A 14,720-nucleotide genomic window follows, 5' to 3' on the forward strand; every position below is an offset into this window, starting at 1 on the left:
CCTTTTAGCGTTCTTGCGCAAGGGTAGTTTTCATGTTGCTAAATAATAGGCTGTGACACTAAAGTAACTACTTGACCTAGCTATTGGGCAAAGGAATATATTGAACCTCCTTTATGTATCGCCTGAAGCACCAAGTTTTAAATTTTAAATTAAAAGTAGTAGTATTTAATTGAGTCTATTAAAGGTATATGACCTACAGTGGCTCCAAATGCTCTAAATAACACTATCAGCTGCCCTGTGGACTATAAAGTGCAACTTTTTTTTTAAAAAATAAGATGGACAAAGCACTTTGTGCCACTGCCCTCTACCTATATGAGAGGCTATGATTTAGCAATGTCCTCCCTGGTAATGACTTCCTCTCATCAGCCGCACGTGTCGGATCAAAGTTCTGTTCAACACAGAAAACCCCTGGGAGCCCACTGATTACTACCACCTTCAACCCAGTCTCTCACAGGTCAATAAGCACAATTAATGCTGCACTTAGTATAAGTTTGTCTGTATGCTCATTTGTATAAATAAGTGTAAGTGTACAGCCAAATGTACACAGTTGTGCTGTGTGTGTGTGTTTGGTCGTGATTTATTGTCTCCTGTGTGGAAGGGAAGTCGGCTGTTTAACATCTTATCTGTTAGCGTTCTTTATTTCTGCCTGCTTTGTACATTTACCATTAAAATATTCTCGTTAACAGTTTGTGTGAATTGGTGTGGACGACAGTTCGACAGTTAAAGAAAACCTACTTAACCTCTAGCAGTGAGGTCCTATGGCTCTCCATCTAATCATCATCTGCTTCCTCCATGTTTGTCTTCTTCTGAAGCTCCTTGCCCTGCAGTCTCCAATTTATTTTACGCCCCTCCCCTCACCCTCTCCTTTCCCCCAAAACTGTTTGTATTAGAGCCCTAAATCAAGTGTTGGCAGTGAACTCGAAGTGGCACGGTTATGAAAATATTGCCTGTGAGAGATGGACCCAGCAAAGGAAATGAGCACAATGCATCCCTGCCTGTTGGCTGTTTTTGGGAGCCCTCACTACTTATTTAACAACAAGCAGCCCCCTGTCTCTCTGCTTGGTCAGGATGTCAGTGACTGACTGTTGGTCAGGGCTCACTGACTTGTAATGGTCCCGTGTTATTTATAGCCCCATGTGGCCTCAGAAGGCCCAGGTTTAATGAATCTCCATTTGTTTTGCCTGGACACAAGTCTCTGAGTGTGCATGCCCCTGTCAGGCGAGGTGAGTCAAGGTGGAGAGAGAGCCATACATAACTACCTCTAGTCGCTCGCTGGAGAATAATGAGGATTTCAAAGAATGATTACCGTGCTTGGAAGAGGCTGAAGCTTAACCGGAAGGTCTCCCAATAATGTCAGCCATGTTTGGTCATTGTGTCTCACATATTTCTTGTCAACCAGTGGCAGTGTTATGTTATGGGAACAAGTATTCAAGGGTCCTGCTGAGAAACAGAGGTGTAATCGAGCTTGTGAGTCTTTTCGTGCTTCCATAGTTTGAATGCTGTTTGTCGGCTGCAGGAGGAATAATTTACAGCTCTGTGTGTTTATTGGACAGGTGCATCAGCAAAATGCAACACTTATATTGCTGGTGGTCCAGTTCTAGGGAAGGGGTGCAATAAGCGCTCTGTAATGTAATCTCTGTATTTCTTTAGAAATTAACTAAAGATGTACACCAGTTTGATAAATCTCCTTAACTTTGTCTTTTCTGTAGGGGTGTCACGATGCTTTTAAGTTAGACACAAAATGTTAGGCAGCTTGTTAAAGAACAGCACATCCATAGAGCTCCATCCATGTAAACATCAGAGGAGAAACGACACGAACGGCTCCTTGCTCCTTTTTCCCTCTTGCCTCGCATCCCTCGAGCTTGACAGAGGGTTATAAAAACACACATCCATCCCGAAGCTACACTTGCAGAAGTGGCACATAACCCAGCGCTAGGGTCACAGGCGTTACTAAGAGGAAATGACTCCTTTTTGATATCGGAGCTGCAGTTAATCAAAGAGAGACACACACGCACACTTCTATAGCCACACAGGATAAGGAAGAGGCGATGGCGGAAGTAGCGGGTCGTGGGCCATTAAAAACATTGGCCACTGGGGTGTTTTTGACTATCAGGCCTAATTTGTTTTCTAATGGGACTGACATTTTGTTCTAGCCATTTCAACTGTGTATTCTGTCGTGGGTAAAAAACTTTTTTATCAACCCCTGAAGTTTTATCGTGTCTCTTCATTGAGAACAACATCCTCCACTCTAATTCAGTCTTGCTTCAGATCGTTAGAGGAAAAAAACATTGTGACATGAGTGTTGTTTCAGACAACCTCATGTGTCAGATGTGATTTAGGCCCTGGAGGAGAGGTTATGTTGACTGGTTATGCACTGCAACCTCTTAATTTCTATCACCTGCTTAGATTTGAGCTGTTGTGCTAAGGTGTGTGGAGGCTTTGCTCATTTTAGGAAGCTTTTACAGGGTGTGGGGATGCTAGGTTTAATGATGATGGGACATAAAAATTCAGTTATCACCTCCTTGGTAACATAAACTTTATTATCCCAAGTGTAGTGAGGATTACGAGAACCTGCCGGGATAGATTCAGCACACAATAAGTAATTGTTGAAAGTTTGTAACAGGAGCTGTTATACTAAGAATACTGGATATTACAGCATTGGTGTTTTTATCTTCTGTATCTCGGCTAATGAGAACCATCTCCACTTTTGTTTCATCTCTCTTACAGGTTTACGAAATTGGCGCCAATGTTTCTTGATCGAAACTTCAAACGGCTATCAAAAGTCAACAACTACTTACCTCCATTCGGCTTTAAAACGCAAGGTAAAGCCATTCATCACAGTTCACCCTCCACTAGTTTGTATGTTTATTGTGGATTATAGTAATTATATGTTCTGGGGTTTTAGAAGGAGTTGCCCATAAAAACAGAAAGAAGCTTCGAGATCCCGACTTTTTTTTTTTTTTTTTTTTGTGGTTCATGCTTCTCTCATGTTTTCCCTGATGCATGTCAGTCCTTCATTAGACCATTGTCTTCTAAATATCTTCATTTCTAGCTCTACAAGTTTTGGTGTAATTTTCTATTTCTTTGTTTTTTTTTTGTGTGTGTGGGGGGCAAAGCCACACAGGACAGCTATTTTCACATGTTTCCCCCCCTCTTTAAATTAGACACCAAGCTTAAGCCATAAAGATTGGTGGAGTGCTCATTTAAAGTAAGACTGAGCATGTGTTCGTTTGCCACTGTTACGTTTAGAGGCTGTGTGGGAGATTGATGCCTGATGTAGTGCAGTTTTGTGCCTGTAGTGCCTGGTATCTCAGATATGAGCCAACAAGCTTTGCGTGTTTTCAGTATTAATCAACATCATATTCTAGCTTGCCAATATTTTATTTTGTTCAGTAGAAGCAATGGCATTCTTTATTTATCGGGGTTTTATCACTTGGCTCCTCATACTGTTTGTACTTGGCTACAGTCAGTACATACCAACCAACAATTTCAAAATGTATCCTTAGAAGTTATTTTAACAGTTCAGACTGAATTTCCACTTGGTTTGTTTTGTATGAGTTGTTGAAAAAATCTGAGATCTAAGAAAAATAAGGCTCATTATTTCCTCTGTGACTTAAAGAATTTCTTTTTGCCATTTGTTGCAAAGTTTGTATTTTGGACATAATATATATAATATGGAAATAATGTATTTTTCCTTTGCATGTTTGTTTGTTGCATATTATTTTTGAAAAATGGATAATTATTAATAATTATAGTCTCCAAATAATAATGCAAGCACAGAGTGTTTACAAATTCCCAAAAGGGTTGCAGAAGTTCATTTACAATAGACACAAGAAACTGACAGAAATTATTTGGGGCTCCCAGGTCATGCTTTTAGCTCTGATGCTAATTGGTCTCATATCAACCTTTGTTTAGTTAAAGCTAATCTCCAACAACAGTCTTCTTTCTCTTGAAGGTGAAAAAATATTTTTTTTTTTTTTTTTTTTTTTTTTTTTTAATAAATAGGACAGGGGGAATGAATGAGAGAAAGAGGGGGAGAGAAAGAAAGAAAACCAAAGGGGAGAAGAGACGGTGAGAAGGGGGGGGGGAAGAGAGAGAAAAAAAAAAAAAGAACTCCTGGGTCACCTGTATGGAGAAAAAAAAAAAACAAACAAAAAAAACAAACAGAGGAGACAGCAAACAACAAAGAGCAACATAATAATAGAGAAAACAAAGCACCATCACAATAAACTAGCTAGTCATAGATATCAATATTTACTAAATAATAAACGATATTGTGCAGCACGCAAGATAGACAGCGCACAGTGTGCTTTGAGGCAGCAGCCAAGAAAGCTTTAGTCCGCGTCTGTGAATACCCATGTGTGCATACCTGTGTGAATCAGCATGCTTGCATTCCAAAGGTTTCTCCATGTAATGACCTGCTAGGGAGTGTGGGGGGGCCACAGCCCCGTCCTCCAGGGTGTGAAGTGGGTATGGAGGAGATCAAAACTCCAGACATCCAGAGGCCCCCAGAACACAAGAGACCATGGAAGACCAACAGAGGGGCAGCCGCGCCACTGTTCCAGTAAGAGCTGAGGAGAGTCCCAGATGAGGGCTCGCCCAGCAGCCGCGGAGCAGAAGTCAGGGGGAGTTGCAGTGACACGCCCGTGAGCTCCGCCGGCCCCCAGCTGTGCCTGAGTGACCGAGCCCCAGGCCGAGAGGCCGGGGGCACCCCACCTCCAAAGGGGCCCGAGCGAGCCCCAGGCCCCGACAAGCGGCCGCCAAGGAGTGAGCCGGTGTGTACCCGGACGCCCACCCCCAGACACAAAGAACCACCAACACACCGACACCTGAGGGAGTCCGCCACCGGCAGGGGAAGTGGTGGTGGGTGGAGATAGGCCTCCAAACCTTGGAGGGCCTGAGGTGTCCCCAGAGAGGTGGCGTCTGATACCCAACCTGACATATAGACACAGACATACGGGCACACACAGACACAAACATCCATTCCCACCCTCATGCTCTCATATGCACTCACTCCACACTCAACCAACGTGGAGACAGACATAAAGAGACGCTGTACACACAATCACACTCCCCAAGCGTACTCTACAAACCGGGTCTAGGTACCCTTGCCCCTGGAGGGGGGAATTGCACCCAGACCCAGGTGGTGTTACCCTTTTCCCTGCGGGGAAAAAAAAAAAAAAAAAGACAAAGGATGAACTGAAGCTCTGCCATCACGTAATGTCGCATACTGCTGTTTCTGATGTCATTTAAGAAAAAAAAAAAAAAAGAAGGTGAAAAAATATGTAACTGGTCACTTTAATCACTTTGAGTGATTAAAGTCTTTTTGGAAGCAAGTCTTCTAACTTGCAGATGTAGATGGACAGTTAATTTGAGACCAAGCCCCTATAAATAGACTGGCACGTATAAAGTGCTTTTCTATTCGAAGCACTCGAAAGTCTTTTACTACAAGCCTCTTTCACCCAATCACAGGCAGTTTTTTTTTTTTTTTCTATGCCGACCTGTCTCTCTGATGGATGCATCAGGACAACTTTAACATAATGCCCAAGGATACTTTGACATGCAGACTGGAGTGAAGGAAACCAACAACCTTCCGACTGACAGATGGCCAACTCTACCTTCTGAGCCATTGCCGGAGGTGGAGAGTGTGTCAAAACTGCACTCACCAAGCTGTAGTTATGGAATTGCCAATCAAATCCAAAATTTGACTCTACCTACATGGGTTCTCTCCCAGCACTCTAGCTAACAGTCCACAGACTTGGTTATTTACCTGGTGATTCTAAATTGTCTGTAGGTGTAAATGTGACTGAATGGTTGCTATCCCTAGGTTTTTGCCCTGAAATGGACTGGCAACCTGTCCAGGATGTACCCCACTTTTTGCCCCCTGACAGCTGGGAAAGTCTAGTACCTATACCCTGAAATTAAAGAATACTTGCTTTACTGCCTTCACAGCCAGCGAAGCACAACATGGTAATACTGGTAATGCTCTCACGGTATAACATTCATAAGTATAGGATAGATTTTTTTAATTAATTAACTTTTTTTCTCAGGCAGTCAGTCCAACCTCCGCAGACTTCTGTGTTTGTCGTAACCTTTCAAGTGATTTACATTTATTTGCTGGATGAACTCTATCTTGGGACCGGAAAATTTGATGTCTTCTAACACTCCAACGTTAGCATGTCCGCACACAGTGTTTGCACTTGTTAACTGACCTTAACACACTCCAGCACTTCAGATATCGAACAAGTACACAGTACCATGGGAACCTAAGAGATAACATTAATCTGTCTTCACTGGCATGCTCTGTCACATTTTCCAATACTTACAAGCAGAAGGTAAAGGGAATGTTACCTTTGTGCTCTGGCAAGTTCTCCACCGTCAATTAAACGTGTACTCATGTACACACACAGCCACGGCTATCAATAGAGCGCTCCCTGTGTGAGTGTTACACCTGGTTTCTGTTTTCTCCACGGACTGTGATGGCAGTGGGGTTTCCCTTTTAGTGGTATTCATGTGGAGAGATGATACGTGTGGATCTTGAATAGAACTCCACAAAGGATTCCAAATTGAGACCACGGAGTAGCGCTGGTGGGTGGGAGTTTTATTTTTACTTTTTATTCTGCCAAGAAGTATCTTTGGGACACATCAGCTATAGCCTGAAGAAGGAAAAGTAAACGTTAAGCTGCCCTGATTTGGTTTCCAGGGGGAATAAAGCTACGCTGCCAGTGATCGCTCAAAATTCAGGATTAATTTAAATTTTAAATGAAAATCTTTTTAAATATCTTATTCCTGCAGTCTAAAGTGGACTTCTTTTTAAACTGTTAACAGACTGGAGGAATTTTGTGGTGTGAGGGTGTTGAACCATAAGTTTATAAATTCTTTGCAGTGCTATTTTTGGAGAACCTGTTGGGAGGAAAGGATGTGATTTGTTGTTAGTTGCTTCTGTACGTATCCATGCTTGTTTCCAGCTGTTATATTTAGTTTGGGGCATTAACTTTTTTTTTTTGTGTATGTGTGTAGGGATGAACTTTTTGATCAGAGAAGCTAATCTATCTTTGCAAATACTGATCCAGGGTTAGAAAGCTACAGCAGACTATTTAAAAACTGTGTCCTCATCAGGCAGCTCCACAGTTTTACAAGTAAAGGAGTGATGTCCCTGCACTATTGATGCTGTTTTCATTCTCAGCATGTCCACCAAATGAAATCACACCGACCGTTATGCAACTTTACACTTAGTTAGGAGGAAGCACAATTAAGGCAGCCAGACTGTGAGCTGCTGCCAAAGACTTGAACACATCTCACATTTGCAGTCATTAGCAGTTTTTTTTTTCTTCTTTTTTTTTCACAGTTGTTAACTAATTTATCAAGGATAGTGATACTTTATCTTTGTACTGCAGATAAATTTTTGGCCTTTTTGTTTTTTGCAATCATCTTTCTTTCATCACAGGATTTGTTGTAGTGTTTAGTCTCCACTCTTTCCAGCAAAGTGTCTGTGTTTATGTGTTATGTGATGCTTCTGCTATTCGCCGGTGTTGCCAGTAAAGATTTTTAACATTTCAAGAGTTCCACATTGGACTAATGTCTGCACTTGCAGCAATTTGTCTTTTGGCACTACCACAAGACATGCTTTGCTGAAAGGGTTTACCGCAGGTACTTAGAGCAATTGGCTTCCATGTTGTCCTCTGAAAGAGCACACTACCCATTGTGATTTTTCACTTTTCACCCGCTCGGATCCAGGTGTGGTCCTCGGCCTTGTGTTTATGCTGCTCAGGGTGATACTTGACGCCAGACATTGACACCACATCCAAACAATAAGCTGTGGCTCTGCTCGCCTCTCTTCACTAGGTTAATCATTAGGATTGTTAGACAGGGTGGATGGACTATAATATGTCTTACAACCTGGTTTGAGGCCCCAGTCTAAACGCTCAGTCTGCAAAAAGAGGCCAAGAGAAACAACAAGAGTGAGAGTAAAGGCAGACTGTGTGCTGCATTATGAATATAATAAATGAAATAGAATGCTATAAAATAATGCCAGACTTTTTGTGTGTCTTTTAAAAAAAATTTAAACGATGAAGATGCAAATTGAGGATTTTATTTATTTATTTTTTTTAAATCACAGCTGTTAAATCCACGTAGTTACAAATTCCTGCAAATGTAAGATGGAACAAAAATAGGTGCAACTCTAATGGAATCTGCACATTTGGGATGTTGAAGAAGATGAGTTATAAATATAAGAGGTCTAAAAATGGTCAGGAGGAAGAAATGCATGCAAGATCTAATGCTGGAGCTATGACTCCAGCACAATAGTCCGTAGAACATGGCAGGAATGCACGCTATGGCTAAACATCGCCGTTTCTCAACCTGTGATCAGAGGGGTGCTAGCCATGCAAGGAGACGAGTACAACACCGGCCACTTAACCAGGAGAATGTGATTGTTTGAAAACAGCATTCCACTCTGAGTGCTTTTATGGCAGAGTTTTTACATACACACGCATGCCATCCTTAACTCCGTATGGGTGTTTCTCTCAGATTCACTCCTCTCCAGAATACAACAGCTTCCCCTCCTGTAATCCCCATCACCACTATTCCTGAGGTTCACTGGTCACTCCTTATCTATGAGTGAATAAACGGAGGGTGGTGTTCTCTCTTCCTGTTTGAAGACCACCTAGATTGTTATATCTCGGGTGGTATGTTGAAATCTTTGGCAGTCTGTTTGGCCTTTAAAAGTGTGATTTCCCCCAGTTTGAGCTTTTCAAATATGTCATTTTCATTATTTGAGAACATCAACTCGTCTTTGGAGCTAAAGGGACGTTCTGAGCGCTTAAAGTGACTGACTCTGATGACAGAGCTCCATTTCTAGTGCCAGATTAGTAGATGGAGTATTTTAATGTTTGATACTTGGAGCATCATTCACTGCCGAGGTAAAAATTCTAAGCTTGGCAATGAATTTCACCCACATTTTGCATTTAATGTACTTGTGGATGAATTTTTAATGGGGATTTATTGTAGTATGGAGGTTCTGTCCTGTCTTTAAAATCCTGTTTTGTTTTCTTCTTTCTCTGCAGAGAGAATAATAGACAGCATTTTGACTATAACAAAAAATTACGGGCTGGGAGAGGAGCTTGACAGGTACCTGCACCCTACTCGTCAGCGTCAACATGAAGTCTCTTTTTGCTTCCTTGTTTCTTCTTAATATGACTAATGTCTGGCTGTCCTGCCTTCCAGTCTCAGCTGTAAACGATGCATCGTCGTGGGTAATGGTGGGATCTTATCCAACAAGTCTCTGGGGTCCCGAATAGACGAATACGATGTGGTGGTCAGGTAAGATACCAAAATAAAAGGGATTCTGTATAACAGCAGTGTTCTGTATAAGTTAAATAGTGTGAAGTTTTTTTTGGGGGGGGGGGGGGCTTGGACAGCTTGAATTTTTAGTTGAGGGGAAGAAAATGTCTTCTGCATCATCAACACGTGACCAAATAGGAATGCATGGTTGCTTCAGTGAGCTGGGAATCGGTATTGTGGAATATCGAGAAGTCTCTGCTCTGTTTTTTGTTATTTGGGGGGGACTCAGTAACATACTTTGTTATGACCTTTTGTTATGCATACTTTATACACTGCCTCCACCTGACATCAGAGCTCACTGCAGGCAGACGGGCATTCCCTGGAGTGGAGCGGACTGTGAACTCTCATCAGCCCACAGGCGAGCACAGCAGCCCACTATTCAACTAAACGAGCTAAAGATGAAAACGGGAAACTCCAAAATAAAACTGGATGTACTGTTACCTTTAGTGACTGTGTCTGAGAGCTCACTTAACATTCCACTCGTTTCCAGAATGACTGTGGCTTACCCAGATGTTGTCAGATGTTAGCTCTTGTGATGAGGTTGCAAGCTGGGTTTTCCTCTGGCCAGTCTTTATGCATAGACCCAGCTTATGCTTCAGCTGAACCTTCATGTGGAGGTTTTGCTTTGTCTTTCTGTTTGCAGACGTGCTGTTTTATCTAAATATCGAAAATAATAATCCTGTGCTTTTCACTATGCTTTTCTTAAATTCCTGATTCCACCCTTTGTTGTCTTTCTTGCGTTGACAGGTTGAATGAAGCTCTAGTAAAAGGTTATGGAAAAGATGTAGGAACCAAAACCACCATAAGGATTACATATCCAGAGGGTGCGATCCAGAACCCAGAAAACTACGAACAAGACTCACTTTTTGTTCTATCTGCTTTCAAACCACTTGATTTCAAGTGGCTCAGACAAATGGTCTACAAGGAGAAAATGGTAAGGACATATTTGAAGGGGGGTGGGTTGTTTTGTTTTTTGGTGTTTTTTTTTTTTTTTTTTTTTTTTTTTTTTTTTTTTGTTTGTTTTGTTTTTGTTTTTTCTTCCAATGAATGAAGGTTGAAATCTTGAACTTACAAACACAAAACCTGGAAGATATTTGAACTACTTGAGTATTAAAATATAAATGGATCCAAAATGCAAGCAGTTTTCATAGAACAAGATTCCTGCTTATGCTTGCATTCACTTACATTCAAATTCTAATTTTTATTTGTCACGTACACAGTCATACACAGTACGATATGTAGTGAAATGCTTGGACAACTGCTCGTGACCTAAAGAAAACAAAAAAGGAAAAGGCTATGAATAAGATAGGAAATAAATATGAAAAATTAAAAAGGGTAAATTTAACTAGGAAGGAATAAAATATAAATTAAGGTTAAAAATGAAATAACTGTACAACACAAATTAGAATGAAGGGTAAATTTAACTGGGAAAGAATAAGATAAAATATATAAATTAAAGTTGAAAATAAAATAACTGTACAACCAAATACACAATATAGAACTATATAAGAATGTATGAACTTACATTCCTCACTCTGTATTTGTTGGTTTGATCAGCACTCAGCTGAATTATTGCGCAACAATTTTGTCCTCCTTTGAACATCTATATCAGAGCAGTATAATCTATAATCACATCCTCCTGATTACCTTCTGTGGAAATCTAAACCACTTTGTAAAAGAATAAATAAGAATACACAGAACTATGCCATATACTAAATTAATATTGGGAATGTTTTAGATGAATGATATATTCTTCATTGTCGGTTAATACTTGTACAGCTGCTGTTATTGTGTATATATTTATTTAGATTTAGATTTCTTCATACATTCTTATATAGTTCTATATTGTGTATTGTGTATTTTGTTGTACAGTTATTTTATTTTCAACTTTAATTTATATATTTTATCTTATTCTTCCCAGTTAAATTTACCCTTCATTCTAATTTGTGTTGTACAGTTATTTCATTTTTAACCTTAATTTATATTTTATTCCTTCCTAGTTAAATTTACCCTTTTTAATTTTTCATATTTATTTCCTGTCTTATTCATAGCCTTTTCCTTTTTTGTTTTCTTTAGGTCACGAGCAGTTGTCCAAGCATTTCACTACATATCGTACTGTGTATGACTGTGTACGTGACAAATAAAATTTGAATTTGATTTAAATGCTTAATGTGGAAAGGACATTCAAGGAAAAATGACCTTATTTTTTCCCTTTGCTTTGCCATGTAACAAGCCTATCACATGTCCCATGGAATATTAGTATTGGCACAGTTAATTGACAGGTTATGAGTTGCCCTATTAATCTCACAGGGTCAGACTGAATGGCCCAATTGTGTCTACGTTATCTATGAAAGTATTACCGAACATGGCAGTCTTTTAATACCTCCTCTTCTCGTTTTGTCCTTTTGTTAGAAAAAAGCTCTCTTGGCACTTTCATTCTGTTCTTGTTGAGCAGTCTATAATATATCTTTGACTGGGATTATTTTGAATCCACTTAGCTTAAGGTCAAAGGGCCTGCCTCAAAGTATTTAAGGGAACATACTAGAGCCTCCCTTTCTTTTCCTTTTTTTTTTTTTTTTTTTCCCCCTTCCCCCCCCCCCCTTTTTTTTTTTTTTAAGTTGTAGCATGTTTTATATCTTTATGGATTTACATTATTGCTGAGTGCTTCTATAAAGCTCAACATATGCAGTGTTAAGCAAAACCAGTCCTCCCTCCTTCTGTGAGTGGAGGTCACAAATTCACCCATAAAGGGCAATAACTTGACTTGATTTTAAATTTGGACGATTTCCCCTTTAAGGCCATTCTGTGCACCGTTGCATCACTTCGAGCACTCTTCCTAGGTTTGAATCGCTCCCTGGCCACTTGCATGCACACTGAAATTTCAGTTGTCAAAACAGCAACACTTCCACTTGGAATTTCCAAAGTGGTGCTTATACACCACTTTGGAAATAGTCATTAGTTATTATTAATCCATGGCTTTCTTCCACAGTGTGCCTTTTATCGTGTCTCCCTGCCTGGTCTCACTTTGGGGGTTCTATTCTCTTTTATTGTAGTGTCTTTACCTTACAATACAAAGCGTCTTGAGGCAACTGTTGTTGAGATTTTGGCGCTGAATAAGTAAAATTTAAATGGATTTGTGAGAAAGGACAGACATACAGAGGTGTGAGTGGTTAGCATGCTTCTGGTCACACTACTGACCTTTGGGTTTGGACTCTGTGTGCTTTCTCTAAACTACAGTTTGGTGTTCAGGTCGTAGCTTTAGTGTCTGGCTCCAGTGATCATCCTCGACATGAAAGCTGCATCAGTTTGACACAGAAGTTGATGTTTGTCTGTGGTGAAATCTAAAAAGAGCACATGCAGGTGGTCATATTTGGATTTCCAGTGAGCAATCAAACTGTGAACACAGGAAGTGGTGCAAAGGTGCACACAGAGGTCTCCTGCGTGGGGAGGAGTGTTGAATTTAAAGCAGATGTTTGTTTGTGTGGGTTTTGGTTTTTTGTTGTTGTTAATGTTGGTGTTGTAAAACTCACATTTGTAATTTTATTAAAAATCAGAGTAGGGAGTGTATTTTTAAGCAGGCAGAATAATCATTTATTTTTGTTGTGTTGTTTTGTTTTGGAAAAAAAGTCTCATCAGAAAACACAGGATTTGGGAAACCTGCTTTATTTTCTGACACAGCCGAGTGAATTTCAGAGACCGTATCCCAGCTGGAATTTTTACAAGGCGGCTTTTGTCAAAATAGAAAGTCACAAGTGGGAAAAAAACAGAATAAGGGTGGGTGGGTGGGAATGGACAATACAGTTAGGGTATGGCATAACAAACTGAAACAAAGTAGTAGTGTGAATTTTGGTTAAAGGACAAAAGAAAATGGATAGGTGGAAAGGATAATGTCAAATGGAGTAAAGGGTTAACAGCTGAGGAAAGAGTGAGTAGTGGAAGTTGACGGTAAAATAAAACTGCTTTCTTGGCTGGCTTATGGCGTCTTCAGCCTTTGATAGTGCCCAGATTTTTGTGGCGTGTCAGATGGAGAGGACAGTGAAAATGGCTGCCTGGATAATTGATCTGGCCCCCGGCGTCTGACTCAGTCCTCTTTGATCTGCTGAGGAAGGAGGAATGCAACTCATGCGTTAATTATCAGGAAACAGAAATATCATCAGTGTCTTCTGTTTTGAGGCTCGATGACAGCATGGCAGAATAAAACTGACACATGTGCAGACACCCATGTTTGACCTCCAGAAAACAGGAACATAATGGGACACGCTATTTATATGGCAGGAAATCGAATGCAATTCATCTGTACTGCTATTCTAAACAGTTTGCTCCATTTTTATTTTGGCAGCTTGTGCCCTTGAAACTCTTTCAGTGTAAAAGTAATCCATTAATGGATATCAGTGTAGTGAGGTGGTTTATAGAATTACAATCCAAAAAAAAAGCCCCTCTAACTGTTCAGGCTTGTTGCTAAGAGTCTACAGTCCTAGAATAGCAGAGTCGGTCAGTTGTGCAATCTGTCGGTTTAAACTGCTTTGGTCCAGATGTTAAATGGGCTGCCTTCCTCATTAGTGCTGACCGTTGCTCCCCGGTAAAGTCTCAGTGGTGGTAGGTGTTGTTATGACTGTAAGCCGATGTGTTTAGGGAATGCTTTAATTTGACACTAGTTTCGAAAGTTGTGTATAATAAGTAGCACGTCACGTTGGTTTAAATGATAAATGAACTGTCTGCAGCGAGCTTTTATGTGCTTATTTAAAAATGCATCACACAGGCATTTAATTTGTTTGCTCACATTAAACTATTTGGTAAGAAGATGCAGCATATACCTTTAGTGAAGCATGAAGCTGCTTGTGTTACTAGGAGAGCAATATCTGTTTGCTGTTGGATTTTCTGCCTTGGCAGCAACATGAAAGAAACCCGTCAAAAGACTGATATCCTGTCTTCATTGTATCTCATTCACTAGCAGCAGGAAAAATGCAGAGTAAACACCAAGATGTTTTTATCTGCACGTTTGATTTCACCTCCCGTGATCTCAGGAAAAACGTTCCTAAAAAAAAAATTGTAATAATGAATTTTTTTAAATATATGCGTGCTCATTATTTTAAAACTATTTTCCTTTACTTCTTACCACACAAACAGGTATTTAATGGAATAAAACAATCATACTTTTGGTAAAGAACTATTTGCAGGAAATCCTCATCATGTAGCAGCAAGCCCCCCCCCCTGCACCCCTTTACTCGATCCATTTTGTTCGTGCTAGAGGGTAACATAATGTAACTCTGGACAGTTGTCCTTCGGGAGCTTTCACAGCCGGGAATTTCTTTGTGTAACCTGCATACTTGGAGCTGGAAGGGATGAAAAACCTTTTTTACTTGCCTTCTGTGGTTATG

The 14,720-nt window shown here is 40.3% G+C and overlaps 1 protein-coding gene across 5 annotated transcripts in view; it reads left to right on the forward strand.

Moving 5' to 3' along the window:
* The window catches only part of st3gal3b (ST3 beta-galactoside alpha-2,3-sialyltransferase 3b), a 57,519-nt gene that overhangs the window by 28,660 nt on the left and 14,139 nt on the right, over nt 1-14,720 (forward strand). For all 5 annotated transcript variants that reach the window (XM_085378420.1, XM_085378419.1, XM_085378421.1 and 2 more), the window contains 4 exons: nt 2,728-2,822; nt 9,066-9,129; nt 9,226-9,321; nt 10,090-10,276. In XM_085378420.1, the coding sequence (XP_085234546.1) occupies nt 2,728-2,822; nt 9,066-9,129; nt 9,226-9,321; nt 10,090-10,276 (442 nt within the window). The remainder of the gene's footprint in view (nt 1-2,727; nt 2,823-9,065; nt 9,130-9,225; nt 9,322-10,089; nt 10,277-14,720) is intronic.

This window comes from Diplotaxodon limnothrissa, linkage group LG18 (genome assembly GCF_057381915.1).
Source record: "Diplotaxodon limnothrissa isolate DT_005_m linkage group LG18, D_limnothrissa_male_GT1.1, whole genome shotgun sequence".
NCBI classification, from domain to species: Eukaryota; Metazoa; Chordata; class Actinopteri; order Cichliformes; family Cichlidae; genus Diplotaxodon; species Diplotaxodon limnothrissa.